The sequence below is a fragment of the Mycteria americana genome, chromosome 6, assembly GCF_035582795.1.
Source record: "Mycteria americana isolate JAX WOST 10 ecotype Jacksonville Zoo and Gardens chromosome 6, USCA_MyAme_1.0, whole genome shotgun sequence".
Lineage (NCBI taxonomy): Eukaryota > Metazoa > Chordata > Aves > Ciconiiformes > Ciconiidae > Mycteria > Mycteria americana.
The window spans coordinates 22587393-22612930 of NC_134370.1; the positions used below are offsets into that span (position 1 = coordinate 22587393).

The following is a 25538-nucleotide window of genomic DNA, read 5'->3' on the forward strand; positions in this document are numbered from 1 at the left end:
CCCTCCCAGTGATTACAATGCAGCTCACTTCTGGCAGCAGCCACTGAACCAGCCCCGCTATGTCTGAGCAGGATCAGCCCAGGGACGGACTCTGCAAGATCTTGGTTGTCTGTCTGCGCCTTGTGTGGTTGGCTCCATCGCTGCAGGATAGCTGCCTGGACATGATATGTGTCAGGGGATATGGGCACACTTCAGAATGGCTTTTGACATCCCTGTTCCACTCCCAGAATGACTCATGTGTCAGTGGGGGGCAGAGATTGAACACGGGACACACCATGAGTGGGGAAAAGAGCTGAAACAGGTCCTGGCTGGGGTGATGGCACTAGGGCACCCCAAGCTGAGCTGCTAAACAGCTGAGGGTGCCTGGTGCGGTGACCACACGGTGGGGTTAGGAGAGCTGCCTCCAGGCTCTGCCACCGGCAGCGTTTTATTTGTAAGGGCCCTCTTTTCCACTTTTAATGGTGAAGGTCTCCGTGGGATAGAGCTTGGATTTTCCTGTTGCTGGCATTACTGGCTAGCAAGTTGTTACAGAAAATAGCTGATGGCAAACTGAGCTGCTCCTTTTTCCTTCCGCCCTCTGCCAAAAGGGACTGTTTTCTGGGGGAAAATGGCCAGGATTCTTTTTAAAACGTTACAGCCAACATTTTCCAGACTGTTTTTGCATATTGAGACAAACACCTACACAGATCTACATGCTTATCCGGATATACAGTTGTGGGTGTGCTTTTCTTTGCAGAGATGTACCATTTATAGATACATATATATATATATATATAGATATAGATATAGATATAGATATAGATATAGATATATAAAACGCTCCCCATACAGATCCCCTATCCAGAGTAGACGTTTTACGCTGAAGCCCCTGCTTTCCCCGCCGCACTCCGCAGCCAGCTGGGGAAGGGGCGCGGGCTCCGTCGCCGCTCCCCGACACCCCTCGGGCGCCTCTCATTTCGTGAGGGGCAGCCCCCGCGGCGGAGGAGAGGGGGGCTGAGGGGGGATGCGGGGGGATGCGGGGGACCGGGTGCCCGCGCCCCGCAGGGCCGGCAGCAGCCCCCGCGCAGGCCGCCGGCCGGGCCGCGCTCCCCGCGGCGGGCGCGGAGCCGTGCGCGGAGCCGTGCGCGCAGGCAGCGGCGGGCAGGCAGGGTGCGCGCCGCGGGGAGCGAACAGCAGATTGCGGGCAGCCAATGGCGAGGGCAGGCCGAGGTGGCACCAAATTTCCCGCAGCCAATCGGCTCGCGAGGGGGAGGAAAAAAAAAAAGAGGAAAGAAAAAAAAAAAAAAGAAAAAAAGCAGCCAGGCATCAAGAGAGAGCCTGGCCCTCGTCACCCTCCTCTTCCTCAGCATCCTTCCTCCCGCCCCCCGGCCCGCCCCGCCCCGCCTCCCCTCCCGGGCACGCCGAGAGCCGGGCCCCCGCCGCTACTCGCCGCCCGCCGCGCTGACCCCGCGCATCCCAGCCGCGGGCAGGGGCTGACCGGGAGGCCGGGGCGCAGAGAGCCCGACCCCGCCAGCCGCCGAGCAAACAGTCCCGCTTAAATACCTCCGCGCCCGCCTCCCCCAGCCGCACAGCTCGCCGGGCGAGGGGCCGACAAGCGGCAGCCTCCTCCCGCAGCCACCGCCGGGGACCTGCGCGCCCGCGCACCGCCGCCGAGGAGCAGAGCCAGGGCAGCCCCATGCCTGCGCACTTGCTGCAGGAGGAGGTAAGCGGGGGGCTGCCGGCGGGCCCGGGGGTGCGGGTGCTTTGTCTTCCCCTCGCCCCTTCCTCCTTCGTCTCCGCGGCTGCGGCAGTGCTGTGCTGCTGCTGTCTTGGGAAGAAAGGTCTGGGCATCCACGCGTGTCCGTGCACGCACACGCACGTATGCACACATATGTGTGCGCGTGTGTCCTCTCTGTGCCGCTTCTCAGTCATGAGGCGAAGTCATTCGGTGCCGACTTAAGACATCACCCAAGCCTCACGGGGAGACCGTGAATGAAGCGGGGATCGCCGCCGCTGGGATTATCTCCCCACGGAGTCTATGCCCTCAGATAGGCTGAGCATCAAATGCAGGCTTATCTTAAAAACGTCCATCTAAGCGTGCTGATAAGGGCTGCTGAGGAAGGTCTTTTGTGCCAAGAGGTCGTGGGGGTTTTGGTAGTGCTCAGGCTGTGATTTTTTTTTTAATTTTCTTAATTTTTTTTTTTGTAAGAAAGGGCTTTCACTTACAGCGTTTTTAAAGCAAACGTTGCAGCAGGGAGCGTCTCTAGGACAGACGCAAGGTGAAAGCGGCCAGCTGCCCAGATGAAATGAATGACTGTGCCTGCATTGCCTGAGCCAAGCAAACGTACAATAGGGAGACTGCCCATTTTTGGCATAAGAAGGTCTGAATAACAGCCCGGCACCAGGAAGATACATAGAGCTGTTGGATCTTTAGAGATTTAATTTTTGCCCCCCCTGGCAGCCACCCTTTGCCCGAGGGGAGGCAGGGGCTGATTCTGGTATTCCTGTTCTCGCCTTCTCATCCTTCCCCCTTCTGCGTACGCCGAGGAGTAGAGGTAAATCACAGCCCTGCTCTCTCGCCTGTCGCCAGCACGCGGGGTCTCCCCCGGTCCTTTTGTGCAGGTGCTGTGACCTTCCAGGGATGCTGTGATGTAAAAAACTTTACTCCTCTCCCCACCCGAAATGGATGCCAAGGGCAGTGCGCTCGGAGCATGTTTCATGGTTTTGGCTTGTATTTTGGGGCATATCCCGGAGGCTGGAAAGAATCCTGTCCCTGGGTCACGTTGGGCATATTCAAATATACTGGACCTCAGAGTGAGTGCCCTGGGGCCCCTAGGCTGAACCCAGCACGGGAGCCTTTGAGCTGCAGTTGGTTGTATAAGCTGGCTGGGTGCCAGGATCACCTATGGCGTGTTCAGTGCTGGTAGGGTATGGGGGGGTGGTGTGGAGATGGGGGAACACATCTGTTCTGCAGATGAGAGCTGCAAAGTCAGTCAGAAATGAGGGAGAGCTCATGAAAATGATTTAGCTGGCCTCCTCCCCCTCTCAGCTCTAGACCCCAGATCAATCCCCATCCCATTTTTCTCAGTAGGTGCCGCAGGAGCCACTATGGCCATAAGGGGGTAAAAAAATCCTCTTTCTTTCCTCCTCATTTCCCTGGTCTCCAGCAAAATAGCTGCCCACCCTCTCCCTCCCTCTTCCCCCCATGCTCTCCCCACCAAGTCGGTAACGGTGGAGCTGTGTTTCACAACTGTTTTATAGCCCTTTTGATTTAAGGTTAGTTTACATGTGAGAAATGACCAGTTTGATTATTTCAGTGTAATTCCAGCAGCATAGGTATGCTGGTAAAATTCCTCATGTGGCTACTATGACTCTGGAAGGAAGAAGAGGTTTTTTTCCTCTCTGCTGTTTCCTTTGCGCTCTCCCTCCTCCTCCTCTGCCCCTGTGTAACTTTGATAGTGACATAAGCTATCGCGGAGGAGAAAAATGCAACTCCATCCCACATTCTTACTCTGGAAGCAGCATGTCCATATGGGGAGTGTTACCCATCTAATTATACCACCAGATCTCTGTTGGGAATTTTTCCTGCATAGACAAGTCTTAGGTCTTTTTAGTAGATTGTCTTCCAGCCAGGGAAGAAAATCGTGCCTTCCTGCCAAAATGCCAGATGAGAATATCTGACACTTTGGATTGGGCAGGACTTTTCCTTGCCTAAGCTCTGGATTAGAAGACGTTTCTCACGGCTCTTTTGCGGGGGCGGGGGGGGGGGGGGTGGCCTCTAAATTCTCCAGCAGCTCAGAGTATCCTACCCTCAAAACGTTAACTAGGAAGGCAGGTAGAGACAGCCTATAGCTGGGATGCAGAGGAGCCGGTCCCGAGCTCAGCAGCTGCCTGGGTTCAGTGAAAGCAGCAGGATACTTCGTGTCCAGGTTTTTTGCTTTCTAAACTTTGATTCCAGAAGGAAAAATGTAGAGGACTCCCTCTGTAGAGATCATTTTACTTCCCGAACGTGGGGAATCTGTCAGCTTTGCCAGCTCCTCCCCGTAGGAAGGTATGTCTGTAACCCTCTAGTGTCTACCCTTGGGAAAGGGAGGAGTTGGGGTGGCCACGTAAGCTGCCTGGCCTGATTTTAATGCCTCCCTCAGGAAACTAGGCCATGGCAGGACGGTGGTCTTCTACGAATCGGGGTGCCTGGGTGGGAATCTGCTGCTAATTCAGGAGAGATTTATATTGGGAAAGGAGCTTTCCCAGCTTGGCCATGCTCCCTCCCGCGGTCCTGGCTCTCCCGTTCCTGCCGACTGACCTGTAGTGCCCCTTCGCACGTGGAGGCAGCGGCGCGGGCGGCGGAGGGACGCGTCCTTCGGGCAGGGCCCCGGGAGGTGAGGGGACGGGGACAGCATGCCCCCCACCGCTCGCGTCCCATGTGCTTGGCACCCCCAGGGTCGAGCCCAGTCGGGCGCTTGGGCTCGGGCCTGACAAAGGGCTGCGAGCACCAGCAAGCACGTGGCTGTCATGATGGAGATGGAAATCGGTGATTCAGGGTTCAGTGACCTGTCTCATTAGGGTCAGTCCTGCCTGCTCCTTTCGTCATGCATGCCTGATCGGGCAGGCTGTCACTCAGCCAGGGCAAACAAGCGTGTGCGGAGGGAATGTTGTGTCACGGTTACAGGAGGGAGCCAGGAGCCAGGCTGAGCCAACTTGCTGCTTAAAACTTCCTCTCTGCGTGCTGGTGGCCTTGGCTGAGAGGATTGTCTTGCTGCGTGCCTCAGTTTGCCTGTGGGTGGAAAGCGGGAGAGGGATAAGAGGCTTAGCAGCAGCCATGGAATAGGATGTCTGACTGGAAGCACACCACTCGACTGCTTCCATCTGCTGATCTCCAAGCGTGTTGGTCTTGCCGTGTCCCAGCCTGGAAGGTGAGGCAGGGGGAGATAAGGAGGCACCCCCGAGGAATCCCCCTGTGGATCCTCCTGATGTTCCTCCAGTGATCCCTAGTGGGGTGACACAGAGAGGCAGGATATCAGGAGCAGCCCAATGATTTATAATAAAACCGTGTTTCAGACCGTATTTCTCTCCCGCCTCTGTGTTCATTCACAAGATTTCCTTTATTGTTGTCTGCTTATGCACAAGCCCAGACCACAAGCCCACCTAAAAACGCCTATTAATAAAACAGAAGGAAAATGAAAATCCTTGCAGCCTGCAAATGATCTCGCCAAAGCCACTGGGGGGAAAAAAGACTGGCTTTCAAGTCTTTTACTTTACTTTCTGCACCCTGTCCACCATTCACCTCCTCTCCCCAGAAAGGTCAGGCCCCCTCCCTCTCAGGCTATGACTCCGTGGGGCCAGAACGGGCTCTTCTTGGTGCTAAGGGCTCATCTGAAAGAATGGAGCCTGCCAGGGAAACTGCAGGCTGCAAGTCTTGGTACTGCCAGCCTAGCTGTTTGTGTTTCAATTCCCTGCATTGGTAACCACCAACTTCTTGTTTGGTTTTCCCTTTTTCCTTTCTTGAAAATGTCCATTGCTGCGTCTCCAAGGAGTTCTCCTCCGCTTCCAGCGCCACCACTGTCGGCACCGTCACCTCCCGGGTGACCAGGAATGGGGATGCCGTCATGGAGAAGGACTTACTCAATCACCAGGACTTGGCAGGAGACCGAGGCATGGTAGACGATATCTTTGATGAGACCTACCGGGAGAAGGAGGGCCCCAAGCCCCCCATGCGGTACGTCTGGAGGAATATCATCCTCATGAGCCTGCTGCATCTAGGGGCCATATTCGGGTTGATGCTGATACCTTCTGCAAAGATCCAGACATTGGCGTGGGGTAAGCACATTCCTCCACTTGTTTCTTGGCATCTGCGAACACATTTATTGGGTGGTATTTTTTTCCTCCAGGCCCACAGACTTGGGGAGGAGAAAAAAGGAAGTGGAGGTCTTCTGTTAGAAGAAGCTACTCAGCCAGCTTCGTAGCAAGCTGTGGGAGGGCTTGGTAGTGTCTCTTGTAAGATCATGCATGAGAGGGAAGGATTTGGCAGGGGACTGCTTGGCTGCTTAAAGGGCAAACTTGATTCACAGGCATTAGGCTTGGACGTAGCCCACAACTGAATGTGCAGCCACTTCTAGGATGAAGCACACAAAATGTCTGATGGAGAACTGTGATGGTCCCAGAAAGGTAGGAAGAAAGATACCAGCAAGAGCACTTTAAGGGGTGGCTGGGGAGGCGAGGTACAGGGCATTATTTGGCATGCGGCTGCTGCCCAAAGACAAGAACCATTCCTGTCCTTACCAAGGGAGGATAAATCCTGCAGAGCCTCCATGTGTGGGTGAGGGGAAAGAGACAAAATACAGTTTTGCTGAGGATAAAAGTCAAGAGTTAAGTCTGAAGCTCAGGTCTTTTATCATTCTTACAAAAGCACAGATTAGCCCCCATCATCCCGGAACTAAGCCTGACAACTTTCAAAAAATAAATAAGCATCTCTCCAGGCAGCAAATTCCAATGGAAAGCACAACCCAGCAGAAGGTAGCTAGGCGAAGCTCCCCTTTCTTAGAGACCTTGCCCTGGGTAGGAACCAAACTTCTCCTTTGACTGCTTGAAAGGCAGCTGGGCCTGGGGCCCAAGCTGCAGGGGAACCTCGCTTTCCACGAGCCTTTGTGTGGACCCCTGGAGGAGTCAAGAAACCAAATGGCTCCCAGTGGGGAGGTCGAGAGATTGCATCCAGCCCCTGCCTTCCTGTGAAACAGAGCATCCTGAAACGAAAAGTGACAGTCTAATTGGGGCAAGGAGGAGGGAAAAGGTGAGTCGGGTTTACTGGTTTCATTTCAAGCTGCTGAGATGCACTGTGATTTCCAAATCCATGCAACTCTTCTCCCTTGGGCTACCCCGAGATACTTAAATGGGCTTGAGCATCTTGATCCAGAAGGTTAATGCTGCTTTGCATTCTGCTAAGCCCCACCTTACCCCAAAATGGTCTCTGAGGCAGTGTCTTTGCAACCATGTGCCTGTTCGGGATGTCTGTATGGCATCCCATGGTATTCAGTGGGAATCTGCCTTGCTTTTTACCTGATGCCAGTCCCTCCTGCTCCCCTCCCTCAGTCAAGTCTGGTGTGACATGCTAGTTGCTCTCCTGCCACTGTGAGGCACTGCGAGATTCCTCGGTGGCTTCTGGAGTGACACATGCTCTGGGAATGGGAGAAGGACAGGGGTTTGGGGGAACTGCACTGTTTGGGACTGGCTGAAGATCCGTCTTGCCTTACCAAAGCTGGAGCAGTTCCATAGAGCTCCCTGTCCTGCATCCCTGGCACTTGTTCTGGAAAAGGACCACCCTTCCCTGCACCCTGCAGGCAAGCCAGAACTTTCCCCTGTAGTCCATTCTCCTCCAGTGCTGACTGGAGCTGGGATGCTCTGATCCTGCACAGGTCTGGCTTCTCAGCAAGGCTCCTTGCTCCTTCTTGCATTGCCCTTTTCTCAGTTCATACCTTTCTTTAGCACATACAAGGCATCTGTGGCTGTCGTCTCAGTGACTTGCTGTTATTTTCCCAACACCCCCTGGTTGCAAGGAGAGGACTACGGTTCCCATTTACACACAAGGATAGAGCAGCGGAGTCTTATGTTGCTCCCGGCAATACACGATGGGCTCATGGCAGGGCAGCTCTCCCAGTGGTAGTTCTGGAGCTGCTGGGGATTTTGCTTGTTTCTTTATTAGTTTTTCAGATCATTCCTTCCTTAGGCAGTATACATGTAATATAAAATTAACATGGCCCCAGTTGTGCTCTGCTGTGATGCTACAGGCAGCTGTGGTGCCTGGTAGCTGATCTGCCTCCTCTATTTTATTATAAGGAGCAATCCCCTGCTTATACCCTCTTCATCCAGGCCACCGTCTCCTTGATGTTCCTGTCTCTCTGAAACCAGTTATATTGGTGACTGTGTCCTCTTTTGTTTTCATTTCTCTGTGTGCTAATTCCTCTTTGTCTCAAGCTCTCCAGCCCTGCCTTCATCATTGTTTGCTGTTCTGTGTTGCTGTGTGCATTGTATCCCCTGATCTCTTTCTGGTACAGAGCTTCCCAGAACGAGCCGGGGTTGTTGATCAGGTGAGAGCTCACCATAATGAGAGCCCTCTAAGCCCTTCCAGCACTATGGCTTTCTAGCCAGCTCCCCTTTTATTTACTGTCTTCTCCACTGCACTCGACAAAGTCTTGCGCAGTCTTTTCAGGGATTGTGGGCAGATTTCACGTCGTTTGCCAAACGGCATAGAGGTTGAGTCTGGAAGGGCAGGCGGCAAAGGTGATTGACAGTTTCTTCTCTAGCTGCTCTGAGCCTCCCTGGAAACATGATTTGCAGGTTGTCTTCCTGGCCCTTGGGTGCAGCAGACTGATCATATTTGTGTTAACCCCTGTTGGCCTGGCCAACAATGTCTATAAACCAGTGACGGTTCCTCTCGACATGGTGCTCTGACAATACCCCAGCTCCCTGCAGTGCCAGCGATGGCAGCAACACGGGTTGATACCATTTTTGATGCTGCTGCTTTGGACCAAGGAGAATCTTGCTGGATAATTTAGGCAACTCTGACAGCCTGAAAATCTCAGCCAGTACTACCCCCCGGGGACTTGTCCAGAGAAATGTTTGCAGAATTTTTTTGTTACTTTCCCATCAAGACTACTGCTGACAACACCTCCCCACTTAGTGTCCTCTCCAGGCTTAACTAGCAGGTGGTGTGCTTCTCCTCCGAGTATGAAGGGGAACTTCTGATTTTGCCAGACAGGGAAGTTAGGTTTTAGCAACAGCAGCTCCTATTGCTCCTCCTAAACACTGTTCCACTTACGCAGCCTGCACACGTTTCCTTGCTCTTGGTATCTTTCTCCTGAGAGTAGCATGACCCACCTGGCGAGCAGGGGCTGGAAGGCAAGGAGGGAACAGTCTAAAGCAGGAGTTTTCCCTCGCACTGAGCAGAAGCTCAAGGACACCTGCTGGAGCAGGGACACCTCTTCATGTAAACATCCTTGGTGTTGACTGTGGGTGACAATGCCTTTAGCACATTCCTGGCTTCCCATCATAACTTGAGGTCTGAATCTGGGCCCTGAAGAGGTAAAGGCTAGTGAGTCATATAGACATGACTGAATCTGGAATGTTTGGAGTTTAATTTTTGGAGCACTGAGTGCATATTACTGCCAGTGGTCATGATTCTTTGTGTTCCAGTTAGATGGGTCATTAGGAACACCACCTGTGAGTTGACAGTCTTTTGGATCTTAAATACTTCAAAGCATCGTGTGGAAGGTGACTTTGAAACCTCAGCTGATAAAGTCCCTAAGTCCTTCAGTTTGGGGCAGCTTCACAAGGCACCTGTGAAAATCTGTGCTACTTTATTTCGCCTTCTCTATTCTCTTTCCAATTTCATTCCTAGTGGATGATCTTGGAGGAGATGTTCTTCTTTCTTCCCTGTGAGATGCTCATTTCCTGGCTATGCAGTGATCATCATTGTACCTGTTTGCGGGGATGAACCCTCTGAATCATTAGGGTGCTGGATTCTTCTGTTTTCCACCAGGCTTTTCAATCTTATTGTCCATATTCTGTCGCTGTCACAACTCATAGGAATGGCTGATGGAGCTAATAGCCCCCAAGTACATTTGGGTTTCTGTGGGGCTGGGTGCCATGTATGCATAGACTGAGAATCAGCTCCTTTCCCACAGAAAGTGTCTGCTCCTTAGGTAAACTATGTCTGCTGTATATGGGCAAGAGGCAAGGCAGCACAGGATTATAATTAGAGAGTTGTGTCCATTGTAGTGACCTGGGACACAGCTCCGAGAGAAGCCACCGTGAGCTGCTGAGGTTCACGGGCTTTGGATGAAGGCCATGACTGTTCCATACCCCACCTGAAAGCAGTGGGTACTCTTCCAAATTTTTAACAAAAGCTTTCTGTCAAGGCTACCCAAAAGCAAGTACTGGGTTGTCTGGTTGCTGGGTCTGTCGGTGTCCCCACCATGTCTCTTTTGTGATTCCTTGTGTTTGCTGATACGTCTTCATTGCTGGTGTCATCTTCCCCAGGTGGATATCCACAGGCAAATTCTCAGAATTGCCTGTATAAAAGAGATAGAGATGAGCTTCCTTCTTGCAAAGCTTAAATACCACAGTCCTCAGCCAGAGTCACCTTCTTGGAGGCCTCTTTTACCAAAAAATTCCCAGTCAGCGTGTGAGGATTCGCTAGAGAGGGAAGCCTGAACTCAGGGCTATAAATAGGGCCTGTACTCGCCTAACCTGGCATTTACTTTCTAGTGGCATTGAAGACCATGAAAGATTGCAAAGTTCATTTCTGTCCCCAGTGCACTGTTAACTCATGCCTGCTTGCCCCACAGTGGAGAGCTGGGCTCTTTCCCCAGCAATTTGCCCCCTACATCCATTGCAAGCTGATGTTGTTTTCCACAGAATCCCTGTCTGGTGTTTCTCATAGAGTCTGTATAGGTTGGAGGTTAAATCCAGACTCCTGGATGCTGCTCCCAGCTCTGCCATAAACTGCTGGTCACCTTTGGAAACCCACCTCAGCTACTGAGGTGTGCACTGTAGGTATAAAGTTGCCCAGAGGTTTTATGAAATGCTGTTTGCAGGGTATAGCAGCTTATGTTCAAGGGAGAATGGTGGCGAGTCATGCTTCTGCTGCTAGCAGGAAGTCTCTGAAACATCCAGGAGCGGGTTTCCTTGCTGTTGCAGTGTCTGAGGCCAGAGAGGGTCTGCAAATCAGTCACGTTAGGTGCTTTTTCAAGGTTTGCTCTCCTGTATGAATCTGTGGGGATAGTGATTGATTTTAAAATGAGTCTTAAAATCTAAAACCAATGGGGAGCTGGTTCATAACTTCCAAGTCAGCATCATGGGGCTGGGTGAGACCTTCAAGGTGTCCAGCATAAGTACTTTCCTGTCAGTAAGGCCAAAGGGAGACCTGAACCAAACGCCCTGGTCCAGCATACCTCCCTTCTCTCCCTCCAGGTTTGGCCAGCTTTGGGAGCTTTGCTTAGCTCCATTGTCTCTTGCAAAGGCCAGGTCCTGCTGCATTTGCAATGCATTTTCATCCCTCTTCATGTCCTATAAATCAGCTATGACCAGTGACTGCTTGGCTCCTCCGAGAGACCGCAGCGGTGCTGGGAGACATGAGGCAGAGGTGTGCTGGTCCAAGGCTTGCTCTGCATTCAGCAGCAGGCAGGGAAGCCGAGGGAGAAGATGAAGATGGGAAGTCATGGTCAGATCAGCATACAGGGCAGGTCACTGTTATACAGCGGGATGGGAGTGAGGAGGGTTCATGCAAGTTTAAGGGGCCAGAAGAGGATGTTAAATCAGCCCACACTGGCTTCTAGCGGATAAGAGATTAGGTTTGGAATGCAGAAAAACAAAAAGGAGGTGACAGAAGGAAGAGGGAGCAGGAGATGATAGGAAATAAAGCCTGGATTATTTTGAATGAAAGAACAGGGCGACAGTGCCTTGTGCGTGTCTCAGACCTCTGATTCCAGAGAAGTTTCTGGCAGAGTATCTATTTTCTGGGTTCAAGATAAGCTTGATTAGAGCCATTTGGCTGGACTGAATGGTATTGTCAAGCATACCCGTGATTCCTATCCACGGGTTTACATGTAAGAATAAGGAGCTGTTTTCATGATTGATCCAATTGGCTGAAATCTGCAAATTTATACTAAGGAAACAGTTTCCCCTGGGGAACTGGGAAGAAGGTGTCTCTTCCCCCAGGGGACTGAAGGTGGATCAGTTGACCTATGCACAGATGTGCACCCTTCCCTCTCAGTGTCTGAGCTTGCAGGGCAAACCAACTGTTGAATGCCCTCCATCTTTCTGCCAAACTTCGTGACCCTTCCTTCCTAGACAAAGAGTTAATTTTCAGATCCAGTTCTCTTCTTATCCCCAGCTTCCTAGTGTAATGCTGCTATGATGCTATTGGGGTCTTTTCTCCATTTTAGTTCTAGGACCAGATGCTGGAACCCAGGTTAAATTCCAGAGGTCCCAGGAGGACATGTGGGAACACACAGACCAGGGCAGACATAAACACATGATCCAGAGGGAGAGGGATGTGTTGTTTTTACAAGCTGCCAGAGAGGCAAGGAATTCCTTCTGACCTGTGTGGAGAGGGAATGCATGAAGCAGACTTAGAGGTCAGCTGGGCCCAGCAACATCTGCCTCTGCTGTGGGCACGACTTGCAATGAGTTGTTGGCCTTGAAGTTTCCTTTTGTAAATGGTGCAGGAGCTGAGCAGAGGTGGGGTCAAAAAGACCCTGGGAACAGGAGCCTCTGAGCAGATTTTAAGTCAGTGGTGGAGCTGAAGGTGAAGCCCAGGCTTCAGTGGGATGGTAGGTTAGATCTTTTTCTAACCAGCTTCTAACCAGAAAGGGAGCAGAAGAGAAGCCTAACCCTGGGCTTGAGCTGTCCCCCTGAAGAACTGTAAGATCATGTACCACCTCTAGGTGAAAAGAATGCTAGAGATTTAGTGAGGAGTGGTGAGATAAGAAAGCAAGACCCTTGATTATTTGAGGTGGCAGGAAAGGGGGAAGCTGTTCCCTGGTGGACTGCAGAGCTGTTACCACAGGGCTGTATGGAAGCAGTCACTTTATACAATTTTGACGATCCTGCACCATGACAGATGGCACTATGCTGAAGAACCAACCCTTGTGACAAGTCTTGTAAGGGGGAGCCTCCTCTCTTGTCAGAGGTGAAGAGCTGAACTGATTTGCCCCACACTGCTTAGGAAGCCTGTGGTAGCTTGGGCACTCTCACACTGATTTTTATTGCCCCAATCTGTGCTCTCCATGGGTTCCTCACTTGCTTGTACAGCTTTGGGGGAAGGCCTGCCTTTGTGTTGCTCTGCCTGAAACTTTGCTGCAGGCTGACTTGCTCTAACTGCTCCAACGCTTTCTTTTCCTCTCCAGCCGTTCTGTGTTTCCTGGTGAGTGCGCTGGGGATAACAGCTGGATCGCACCGCCTCTGGAGCCATCGGTCCTACAAAGCCACGCTGCCCCTGCGGATCTTCTTGACTATTGCAAACTCCGTGGCCTTCCAGGTAAGCACCTGTCGTGGTTTAACCCCAGCCAGCAGCTAAGCACCACGCAGCCGCTCGCTCACTCCCCCCCGGTGGGATGGGGGAGAGAATCGGAAGAGCAAAAGTGAGAAAACTCGAGGGTTGAGATAAAGACAGTTTAACAGGTAAAGCAAAAGCCACACATGCAAGCGAAGCAAAGCAAGGAATTAATTCACTCCTTCCCATGGGCAGGCAGGTGTTCAGCCATCTCCAGGAAAGCAGGGCTCCATCACGCGTAATGGTTACTTGGGAAGACAAACGCCATCACTCCAAATGTCCCCCCTTCCTTCTTCTTCCCCAGCTTTATATACTGAGCATGACGTCATGTGGTATGGAATAGCCCTTCGGTCAGTTTGGATCAACTGTCCTGGCTGTGCCCCCTCCCAGCTTCTTCTGCACCTGGCAGAGCACGGGAAGCTGAAAAGTCCTTGACTAGTACAGCAACAACTAAAACATCTCTGTATTATCAACACTGTTTACAGCACAGATCCAAAACATAGCCCCATACCAGCCACTATAAAGAAAATTAACTCTATCTCAGCTGAAACCAGGACAGCACCTCCTCAATGTGCCACTGGTCCTCAGAAGGAAGTGCTCCCCTGAATCCCTGTCTCGGATACAGGGCACAAGCTGATGGAGAGGTTCCTCTCTCCTACTGCTTCTTGTGAGGAAACAACCTGCCCTTTCCATCTAACACTGCGGTGCTAGAGTCCGTCTCATTGTCTTCACCTCATCAGAGGGTGACTCCGAGACAAACTGGGTGGGGAGAGGACTGTTGGCCAAGACCAGGGGTAGGAAAGCTCTCCAAAGCAGGAATATACCCATCCCTCAAGGTGTGGCCTCCCTATGCTTGCTCCAGGTCCTGTGAAAGAGGTGTGGAAGTGCTAAGGGCTCTCATGGTGTTCGGGTTGCCTCACCCTCCTCTTGCTGTACTGCTGAAGGGGGGAGACATCTGCACAGCCCAGGGAGCCAGGCTGTGGAATTTGCTGCTGCAGAAAGACTAAGAACTTGCTGAAATTACGCGGTTAAGGGGATGCTTCTCTGGTTGAGAAAAGTGATATTTAGGAATAACCCTGTTATAAGTCACACCACTGGCTGCCAGAGAGTCATCCCAGGTCAATGATGTTTCAAGGAGAGAAGGGTTGGGCCCATTCAGAATGGCACAAGTGACTGCAGGCAGCTGATGAAGCCCCTCAGGATATTGCCTAACTGCTCACAAGAGCACTTCACAGTCCATAAAGCAAACAAACCGGGAAGTCCTTAGGGACTGTAGAAAGTAGCAGAGATGGCCCTTTAGAAGAAGTTAGAGTGAAAGCCCAGACTGGCGTGGCACAGAAAAATCCTGGTGGTCTCTCGGGTTTGCTGCTGTGAGGCAGCTCTAATGGCGCTGCGTCCTCCAGCTGTACTTGAAGGGACTTCATGCAGGCTTGCTCGGGTGTAGGAGGTACTCGGGAGGGTGGCAGGGTGCAGCACTTTCTGCTAGAAGAAGGTAAACAGAAAAGCATCAGTGCTGTGCCCCTAAGTAATTCTCCAGATGAGGTATGGGGGAAGGGTAAAGCCCAAGTGGGCCAGGTATTTTAGAGACATTATCTCCGTTCCCCCCCTGTGTAGCTGTAGAGGATATCACTTCATTGACATGTAATCAGAACGGGGTGGGGATAGTTTTTTCAGCCTTTGTAAAACACGATTCACTTTCCTATTCTCTGTTAGTACCAAACCAGAGTCTTCCGTGAGGAAGAGGAAGGACCAAGCTGCTGACTCCAGCTACTGGTCCAGCACTCAGCAAGGGAACGGGATGGGTTGCTGTGTATTGGTTAGTCCCACACAAAGACCATCTTTCACAGGGTTATAGGGCAGAGGGGGAAAGAATTTGCTGACCTATTGCTGTAGGGGATAGGAATAGACAAAGATGAGAGACACAGATATTTCAGCTTCAATAGGAACTAATCCAAAGTTTTACTGAAAATTCAGTACCATTCCCCGTGGATTTTTTTTTTTTTTGTTAATACTTTTGATGAGATCAAGACAAGGTTTATTTTCAGTTTACCTCATTCCTGTTAGTGGCAGCAGCTCTAAGATCAGACTGGTAACTTTTAAGGCCAGAGAAGACTATAGATTATCTTATCTGAGGTCCTCCAGAAAATGCTTGTTGGCTGCTCAGAGACCTATGGCTTGTGATCTCAGGGAATTCTGCCCCTAGTCAGCTCCTCCACCTGCAAGACCAGGCAGCTGCAGCACAGCAGAAGCTCTCCTGGTTATAGCCTGTAGCTGGAAACTCCCAAGGAAGGAGGCGTTCTCCTAGGCTTTGCTTGCTTGTCTCAGAAAGCCATGATTTTCAGACAAGGTTGCAGTTTAGTTGCAGTTTAGAGGTGGTCCCGAAATAAGATCTGTAGAAAAGATATGTGCTAAAGTTTGGGTCAAGATTCTGACTCTTCAGCTTAGAGACCCCTGATTTGTATTTGTGCACAGGGTCTGGTGGATGAGGTGCTGTGGCTGGGGTACGTGGTCTCTTTCCAAACTTGTACCTCCTACCTCCAGCAGAAGGATTTCCAGGAGACAGGGAAAGCCTCCCCACATCTGTAAACCCAAGCTCTCCGTCAGCTTTGAGGCTGGGGTTTCTCACATTACGTGATGCTGTGTAGGATCTGGGATGTGAGAGAGACTTTGGGTCACAGGTGAAACATTGCCAGCATAGGTACTGCCTGTGCTTCTCTGCTTACTGGGTAGGGAAGGCTGCTGGGTCACCCTCTTCTGAGGGGATGCTGAGTGACCAAGCTCCGGCCAACATCAGCGAGGGCTGGTGATACTTGGAGGTGCTCAGGATTTGGCTGGAAGGAAGGCAGCAGTTCCCAGTATTTGGAAACAAGTGAGAGTTGAATCCTGGCCCGTGTCTGTCATTGCCTTATTGCATGGCCCGCAGGTAAATCATTTTATCTCAGTTGCAGGAGGAGTGGTTACAGTGCTTTGAGAGGGACTTCAGGAGTTGTCTCTCTGCTACAGGCTCCCTATGTGGATAAGTCACTTGGTCTCTCCTGGCAAGAAATAGGGATGATTATGCCGCTTCCCTACCTTCACAGTGTTTTGAGGAAAAGTCCTATGCACTTATGAGATTAAGGAGCATCCTGTGTAATACAGGCAACAGAGGCCTGTATTACAGGCCTGTTTCACGTTTTCTAGGATGGTGTAATACATGGCTTTAATGTATTACATCAGAATCTTGATGTCAAGGAATGAGTACAGGCTCATTAAAATCTATTCTTAAAACTGGCCAAAACAATCATTTATTAATACAAATGATGAAAGTTTGACATTTGCCAAACTGTATTGATTTTGCAGCTTAAACGGAACGGTTATGGGGCTGAAGGGAGGTGTTTTTTATAATTGTCATTGAGATGCTGTGTTTATTCTGTTTCTAAAGAGGGGTCTTCGGTTTAAGACCATTTGGTTTCCAAGAAAAAAAAAGTTAAAAAAACTCGCCCCCACGTTAAACAGATCTGATTGGGCAATCCCAGGAAAAGCAAGGCAGGCTGACCCATGGAACATGTCAGGGCGGCGGGAAGGGGCAGGTTGGTCAATCCCAGCTGGCGCTGCGTAGGGACGGGGACAAGCGACCAACAGGAGCTGAGCGTGTGAGGGAGGGGGCACCGACTGGCCAATGAGGGCTGGCTATTGCAGGGGTGGGGGAACAGGCTGACCAATCAGAACCTGTGATGCTGTAGAGCATGTGCAAACCAAGGCCTGTAGGTAACCAATTAAAAAACAGAGAAAAGGCGGCCCACCAAAGAAGCAGATTTCACAGAAAATTGAAGTGGTCGACCAAAGAAGATCCAACCTTTATTTTAAAAGCCAAAACCCCCAAACGCTAAAGAAAGACCAAATGACTGATACGATTTCGGGTCAATAGGATTTAGGTGTCTAAATGTTTTAGGCCCTTTTGTTAATTTGAAGGGAATATCTCCAGCCCTGGCCCTAAGTCTCTGCTCCTGTTGCCTTGCAGAATGACATCTACGAGTGGGTCCGGGACCACCGCGTCCATCACAAGTTCTCCGAGACAGACGCGGACCCTCACAACGCCATGCGGGGCTTCTTCTTCTCCCACATCGGCTGGCTGCTGGTGCGCAAGCACCCGGATGTCATAGAGAAAGGCCAGAAGCTGGACCTGAGCGACATAAAGGCTGACAAAGTGGTGATGTTCCAGCGGAGGTGAGTGGTGGGGTCAGCCCCAGCACAGAGCCATGTGGGATGGAGCAGGGACTCCACAAATGGGGACCCCAAGCCCTTTGATGGAGCATGAGGGGATTGAGGGCACCACGTGAGAAATGTGAGTCTTTGGTCTGTCCGAGGCTTTGCTGTGGGATGAACCCTGTGAGAAATGCACTGTGCCTCTCCTATAGGAAGTGTTTAGGAGCTAGCGCTACCTCCAGCCTTCCCACACCCCTTTCTTGCCCGCCTACCATGTAGCATCTTGCCAGTGGCAGGCTGAGCTTCCCACAGCAAAGCATCTCCACACCTGCCTGTCCACATCCCAGCTGCTGCTTTGGCTGGCCCAGAGCCCACCCGTGGGTGCCTCCAGGCCATCCTTGGAGATGTTGTGGTACACCTTCTGGGCCATGCCTCTGCACCTCTCCCATCAATCTCCTGGAAACAGTGTGGTGAAAGGAGTTGAAAATGCGGATGTGAGAGAGGCAGTCACTGGGAAGGACAGTCTTGATTCACTGGTGCCTCTTGGATGGGGCGTCTCTCAGCTGTTTGGGGCTATACTGGGACTGATCCCCAGAGGAGGCGAGAGCCTGTCACCAGGGCTGCAGGGATGGGGGACTGAACCCATATAGTAACCACCCTCACTTGGGAGGTCCCTAGGTCAGTCGCAGATGAACCAAGCAAGTTTTATGGCTTCCCTCCTTTTTGTGCCTGGGATTTTTCTTGTGGGTCATCAGAGTGTTTCAGCTTCCTCTCCTCTCACCCCTCCAGTGTGAGAGACCCCACATGCTCATCTGTTTGATGGCACAAGTGTCCCTTGCTTGCACTTGTTGGTGGGGTGTATGGGTAGCCAGGGCCAAGTCTGCAAGGAGGAGTTGCAGCACTGGGCCAGAGCTAGAGACGGGACCTTCTGTGGGACTCTGCAAGCGTGGGGTTGCCTTTATGGGGACCAACATAGCCGAGAAGCAAATGGAAGATGAGGCCAAAAGCAGTAGCTGGTGTCTGGACTCATGGTGATGGGGACATTGTGTTGTGCACATGTGAGATTGAGACAGGGAGAGCAGGACTTTAGTTTGAGTCTCCTGCCCGGTCATAAGACTTGAGAGTCTCCAGGAATGGCTTCTGCACATCCAGGGCAAATGATGCAGGGCTCAGGGGTGAGGTATTTCTGCACTTGATTTTCCCTGTATAGCTGAGCGTGAATCCTCCAAAGGGAGGAGGACTGAACCAGCCCTTCCTGTCCTGCCTCTGCCACTGAGCGCTTTCCTCCTGGTCCCTTCCTTTCCAGATACTACAAGCCCTCAGTGGTGTTGCTGTGCTTCACGCTGCCCACTGTAGTGCCCTGGTACTTCTGGGACGAATCCATCATCATCAGCTTCTTCATTCCAGCCATCCTGCGCTACGCCATAGGGCTCAATGCCACTTGGCTAGTGAACAGCGCTGCTCACATGTTTGGGAACAGGCCGTATGATCAGCATATCAACCCACGGGAGAACCCCCTGGTCAGCCTGGGGGCCCTAGGTACGTTCAGCATCTGTGTCTTTCGCTGCCGGTAGACTGTAGACCTGACTGCCCCTTAGGCTGCAGCTTCTGGGAATTTCTGTGAAACGAGGTGTCCCCATTTCCCCCTGCACCCTTCCCCTCCAGCCTTTGCATCTGGGGGTGTTTCCCAGGCTGGCCAGTGAGTACATAGGGGCAGCGGGGTTATCAGCTCCCACCAGTCTCTCTCCAGGCTGGAAAGGACTCTGGTACACTTAGCAACACCTCCTTATCTCAATAGCAATATTTTATTTACCCTGCTGGAAGGTCTCTCTGCCCTGTTCACCAGACTGAAAAATGTGTGCTGCAGTCTCTGCTTATCTGTCTTAGATTTGTCAACTTGGAAACCAGCAGATGCACATTTGGACATGTTCTCGGGGCAGCTGGTGATTTTTGGGGGTACTTCAGGATGAGAGAAGCCAGATCATCTCGTGTGTTTCCTTAAAATTTTGGGGACCTAGGAAAGTACATTCCAGGGTCAGCATCTGCTCTCCCAAGCCCAAATCCTCAGCTGGTTTGCATCAGTGTACACCACTGGGGCTGCACTGACTTCCACCGCTGAAGGACCTGCTCCTGGATTTTTAGTAGGGAGGGATTTGAACTGTAGAGACTCAGGGGACAGGAGCAGGAGTCCAGGTGATGTCATGGAAGGCGTGAGCACTGAAGCCAGCCTTGACAGTCTCTGGAGCAGAGGGTGGCTGACGGGGGTAGATCACTTAGTAGAAGTCTGTCTGTTTTATTGTCATCTGGAAATGCCCTTTGGATTTGGCATTAGGACTGCCAGTGTTATAGGGGTGTTGATTGGCCTGGCTTGTTGGGGACTTGCTGCAGATCTAGCTGGTAGCTCAACCAATACTAGGTTTCTCGTGGTGGCAGAGGAAAAGCCATTAGGATTTCCCTGGTGTTTTGCTGCAGCCTGTGAGCCAGAACCTGTCTCGGTTCCTTGCCACACGCTTGTTTTCCTCTAAAGCAGGTCTTCTATGCCTGTCATTTCCTCATTTGGGCCAGCCTGGGCATGCTGGACCATGCCCAAATGAGATCGGGTAGATTGTAGAGAGGTGAAATTGGGCTGAGAGAAGCCTGGACTCAATCCAGAGCCTGTTTCAGGAATGTGGTGCTTTGGGCCAAGAGAAAGGGGCCACCACCTACAGCTCTGCAACATCCTCTCCCTGATCGTGTTTTGCAGGAGAAGGCTTCCACAACTACCACCACACCTTCCCCTACGACTACTCCACCAGTGAGTTTGGCTGGCGCTTCAACTTAACCACAGCCTTCATCGACCTCATGTGCCTCCTGGGGCTGGCCAGCGATCGCAAGAAGGTCTCCAAGGAGGTCATCCTGGCTCGGAAAATGCGGACTGGAGATGGGAGTCACAAGAGTGGCTGAGTTCCTGCTCCCCTTCACACACACATCCACACCTCTCCTTCCTCCTTTTTTCTCCCTTTCTCCCTTCCTGACCCCTCTGAACACGCTGGACAAAGGTTTAATGTTCTGTTTACTAACTACTGAATAATGCTACCAGTTTGCTTAAGATAATGATAATGAGTTTTAACCCCCCTCCCACGCTGTATTTTATGTGATGTATTTAAGATCTAGGACTCTGCCTTTATAACACAAGGCCGCCCCTTTCCCTCCTCTCCTTTTCCTTTCCGTTCTTTACCTCTAGTCCCTCTACCCCGTCTCCCGCTTTACGTTGTCCCAGTCTCTCCCTGGCAGAGGAGCTGGTAGGAAGCAGCCCGGGGAGGCCGATCGCAGCCGGCTACGTACCACGGAGTTAAGGGAAGCCTGTACCAGCCAGCTGAAGAGTTGAGCCAAAGTCAGTGACCCTCTCCCCACCACTTTCACCCCAAAACTCCTTCCTCTGTCCCTCCTCCTTTCTCAAGGGCTGCTGACACATGTGGCATGGCTAAACTGCTCTCCCCAGGAAAAGCAGCCCCGTCCCCTTCCTTTGCCATCAGAAAGAGAGTTGTCTCTTTCCAAGATGTCTCTTGGGAAGTGTTTCCCCCCTCCCTACCGCACAGCCTCTCTGGCTGGGGAGAAGAGAGCCCCCAGACTCTCTGAGCTCCAGCCAGGTCCACCAGTGGCCGGGAGGGTCTGGTGGCAGCAGCGGGCACTGGAGCGGGAGCCTTGGTGGCCTTATTACCTCCTCCCTCTGGCATCACAGCCTCCCTCCCTGCACTGCCCGCTGAGCCCCGTGCCACCAGGGACTGAAGGCAGAGCCTGGCTCCGGGCTCCGCGGCCCCTTCGGAGAGCCACAGTGAGGAGGGGGACAGACGGAGGGGTGTGCCGCTGGCTGCTGTGGGGCGGCACCGGCCCAGGGCGGTTCTGTTCACCACTGCCACCGAGATTTTTGCCGGCAAACAGGACTTCGCCAAAATGTCGAGGGGGAAAAGGATGTAAACCAAAGCTCCACCGCTGAGTTAAGCTGCTTTATGTGCTGGAGGAACAGGGTCCCTGCTGGGTGGCAGGCGGACGTCCTGGTGTCTGTGCCTGCCCTGCGGATCCGCATCCTGTGCTGAGCGCAGGGACGGGGCAAGGGAGCGCCTGCCAGCACAGGGAGGGGTGAGGGCGTCCGCAGGAGCAGGCCTCCCCGTCCTCGTGGGCTCCGCTCAGTCGATTAACAAGTGCCTGAGAAACACCAGCGTGGGGCCAGCAGCACAGGGGCCTTGAGGGGGTCGAGACCGCTGAGACGACACACTGCCACCAGTGTGTGCCACCTCCGAGCTTTCCTGCCCAGGGTCCACTGAGGTGGTTTGCAATTCCCTGCTCCTCTGAGGGACTGGGAGGCACTCCTGAGGGAGAGGAAAGGGGAGGTGAAAGCAGCTCCTTGTTAGTCCCTTAGATTGCCTCCTGGCCCCCTTGGCAAGCCGTCTTGCCACCTCGCTCCTTTGCCGGCGTGGCAGGCAGCGAGGGCGGCTGAGCCTGCGGAAAGGTCAGTTATATCACCGAGCCGATGTGGGCACGCAGCTGGGGGGTGTGCGGGAGCAAAAAAGTCCTTGTGGGTGTTGCTTCCCGCAAGTTGCAGAGACCGCAGCTTGAGTTCAGGCAGTGGGTTAGGTTCTGGGCGTCGTGGCCCCAAGACCCTCACTGGGCTGAACGTGCTTTTTTCCCCCCCTTAACTCTCTCCATTATTATTAATTTTTATTATTATTATTAGTTGTAGCAATAGTATTGTTTTTGTTGCTTAAATGCATCAAATGGAGCTGGAGGAAAGCACAAGAGGTGGCCGGAATGAGGTGATGTTGGAGTGGGCTTTGCAGCATCTCCCTTATGCAGGCAGGCCAGATTGGGCAGAGATGGAGTGGATGCCAACTTCCTCGCCTCAGGTCTGCCACGTAGCAGCCAGGCAAGCTTCACGGGAGCGAGTCTCTGCAGCTTTGCTTGCTCCTGCTGCTGCAAAACTCACCAGGAGCCAGGACAGCTCTGTGATGCTCTCTTTAACAAGAGAACACTTGTTACTCAGAAAAGAAGTCCTTCTCCTCTCCTTTCCCCTCTTTGCCATCGCTACGGCCTTGTTATTGCTCAGCAAGGGGACCCTTCAAGGTTTTGAGCCATCAGGAGCGATGTGGTCTCCAGCTGAGAGGTACAACAGGGAGGAGGGAAGCAGGGAGCCCTGCAGCTCACAGTATTGGGAGATGGCATCCTTACTGCTCTGAGGCTCACGACTGCCTGGGGGCTGGCTGGGGCAAAGGGGCTGTGGCTAGAATTGTATCCTACCATTAAAAAAAAAAAAAAAGCCCTCAAAAAAAAAAAGAGAAACACTGTTAGCTCCGTGATTGTGGGCTGACTTTGCTCTACTCTAAACCCTTCTGAACTGATGGAAGTCTCTAGAGAGGATGAATTTGCTCCAGCCAGTAATTTGAAAGGGGTGTGGCGAGGGGAGAAGGTGAGGAGAATGATTTCCTTGCTCCTGGTGCCCTTAACGTGTTGTGTGACATACCCTACGGTAGAGAAGCGTGCCATGACATGCTGCAATATTTCACATCCTCTCAGCAGAGAAGCAGGGTTTGACATCAAGGGTTCCTTTCAAATTTCAAGTGCTGATTCGGGTCCAGAATCTGGAATTAGGGTGGAAGCTGAGGAGCAGTAACCAAACAGTCCTGGTGTTTGCCCAGTCACTTTAAAGGTAGATTGGCAAATATCTCTGGGTGCCTTAAATCTTTCTTTAATATACATAGGAGTATTGACAGCTATTTGCCGTATTTTTTTCTTTTTTTTTTTTTCCTGAATTACGAACATTCGAGGGGTTTCTTAATTATTTAATTGCCTACATTGAACTGTGGGTGCAGGTGATTTTGAATGTATTTGAGTTAGACTTTTTGTTAGATTAGGAAACAGATACAACACTTTAAGTAGAACTTTGTTTGAGATATATATATATATATATACACACACACAACTATAAATATATATATATATTTTTGGTGGCATGTTTGTATCCTGGATGTGTCGTTTGTATGTTTAGCCTAAATGAGTCTGTGAGAGGTGGAAGCAGAGAAAGCAGCAGTGGGACCTCGTGGCTAGAGCAGCCGTTCTCCTGGGACCTGTTCGCGGCTTAGCTACTCGCTCACTGCGTGATTTGGGACAAAGTCACTTAAAAACTCTCCGTGCCTCAGTTTCCCTATCTGTAACGGGGTTACGCCCTGCCTCCCGGGGTGTGGTGAGGCTCACTGCCGGCCGGCCGAGCGTGGAGGAGGGCAGCGTATGTACCACACGCACACCGCTGCTGGCAGAAGCATGGACTGGTTTGTTTTCCAAAACCATTCCCAGCCCCACTGGTATTGTGAAGAGCAGCTGTCCAAGTGTTGGGTGTTCAGGGAAGGACTGGAAAGTTGAATCTGCACATTGTCTAAGCTCTGTCACTGTTGAAATGTGAGTAGGATACGATTTTTCACAGCTTAGGGATTTCTGCATAGTCGTATCTCTGTTTTGTGTACTGGAAAAGAAAAAAAAAACAACCTTTTTGAAATAATTTCTACTAATATGGAAACAGACATCTGGTTGTGCTGATCTGGAATTTTATTTGTTCATAATAAAAATGTTACTTTAAAGCTTGTTGAACTGGTGACATGGCGGGCTGGGCTCGGTAAAGCACGCGATGCCGCATCAGGCTGGAGAATGCTACGTGTTACCGTTTCCAAACCCTCCTCCCTTCCAGGAGAACCTGGGAAAAAAACCTCTGGCTCTTTAAGCGCCGTGAATGAGTGGATTATAATGGCTTTCATACTCCAGCGCAGCCCAGGCAGCAGGCCCTGCCAAGGCTGTCCCTGTGCCGCGGGGTTACTGCAGGTTAATTCCAGCCGGGGCCTCTTGCCAGAGCCTTGCGGCTGGTGGATATACATGCAGCATAACACGTAATACTGGCAGCCCGGCTCCCCGGCCAGGCACGGCCGCCATGGCGTCAGGCGGGTTCATTAACCTCAGCGAGGGGGAATTTTCCTCCTGCAAGAGTGAGCGTCCCTGCTCTCCCCACCCCTTTTGCAGCTGGAGGGAAGTGAAAGGAGAAGGGGGAAATCCCCGGACCAAATCTCACTTTAATTGACATTAGCTTCCCCGCTCCCCACCTTTTGAACATAATGCGGAAGCAGGCAGAGGGGATGGCCTTGTCTGCAGCAACTTCACCACCTGCAGCACCTGGGGAATGCAGAGTCAGCCCCCGTTCCCTGGCACAGCCGCCCCTTGCAGCTGCCATGCTGAATTTCTCAGGAAAACTGGCCCACGCTTTCTGCTGCCAGAACGCCCTGTGGGTGGGAAGGCCAGAGCCAGCGCGCTGCAAAACGGAGCGCAGGGGAGAGCACGGGAGCCTGTGCCTGCGGGCGGGACAGCGGGAGAACGCGTTATTCGGGAGGAAGGTCTGGGCTCTTCCGGCAGCCACGTTCTCCCACTTGGAGGTGTGTGACCAGCCCAGGCAATGTGATGTGTGGCTGCCCTGAGCTGTGGAAAAAAAAGCAAACAAAATGCTCTGGTCACAGAAGCACATCCCTGGAAGTGAGAGAGGTGCTGCTTCTTGTAATCCGGTGCACTTTTGATCCCAGCTATGCCAGCACAGCCCCTCCTAAAACAAGTGAAACAGAGAAGGCAAATCTTCAAACCTCCTGATTATTCAGCCAAGCCTAAAAATAAAGTTAATGATCCCTCTGTCTGGCTTTCATGAGAGTGGAACTCAGATCTCGGCCTCTCCCTCTTCGTTGCAGGCTGTTATTAAATCCCCTGCCCAAAATATGTTTTTCTATATTATCAAGCCCTTCAGCAGTGCCAGCTCAGCATTTTGAGCTCATTGCCTGGAATTGTTTCACACATGATCATCGCTCCTGGTTTCCTATGTAATTCCATGAATTAGGGTTGCAATTCCGATGTGCCCCAACTTTGCTTCGCTGAAGATCTCCCGCCCACCGGGGAAGGGGAGGGAAGGGAAGGGTTAACGCACCAGCCAGCTCTGCTGGGAAGGAGAGGACAGCCAAACAAGTGCCTGCTTGTTCGGACCCAGCCGAGGGAGCACAGGGAGGGCTGCGGGCCGACGCTGCTGGCTGTCAGCAGCCAGGTGGAGGGTTTGCTGCATCTTCTTACCCTGGACACAACATGCAGGAGATGCCAGCGTGGTCTTTGCGGGGCGGACCAGGTTCCAGCTACAACCCCCTCCCCAGAGCTGGGATGCAGTGACCGCAGCTCGAGGAGCCCAGCATCCCCAGGCCAGGACCCTGGGAGCGGGACCAGGGAGGGTGTCCTGGGAAGGGCAGAGGTCCCAGCGGGAGCTGCCCAGCAGCAGGCC

At 52.1% G+C, this 25538-nt stretch overlaps 1 protein-coding gene across 1 annotated transcript; it reads left to right on the forward strand.

Annotated features, from left to right (window-relative positions):
• The first annotated feature begins 1358 nt into the window (after positions 1 to 1358).
• Positions 1359 to 22522, forward strand: SCD (stearoyl-CoA desaturase). The gene is made up of 6 exons (XM_075504993.1): positions 1359 to 1702; positions 5511 to 5796; positions 12882 to 13012; positions 17028 to 17233; positions 18519 to 18751; positions 19956 to 22522. The coding sequence occupies exons 1-6, from the start codon at positions 1676 to 1678 to the stop codon at positions 20153 to 20155; spliced, it is 1083 nt and encodes a 360-aa protein (XP_075361108.1). The 5' UTR covers positions 1359 to 1675; the 3' UTR covers positions 20156 to 22522.
• The last annotated feature ends 3016 nt before the right edge of the window (positions 22523 to 25538 follow it).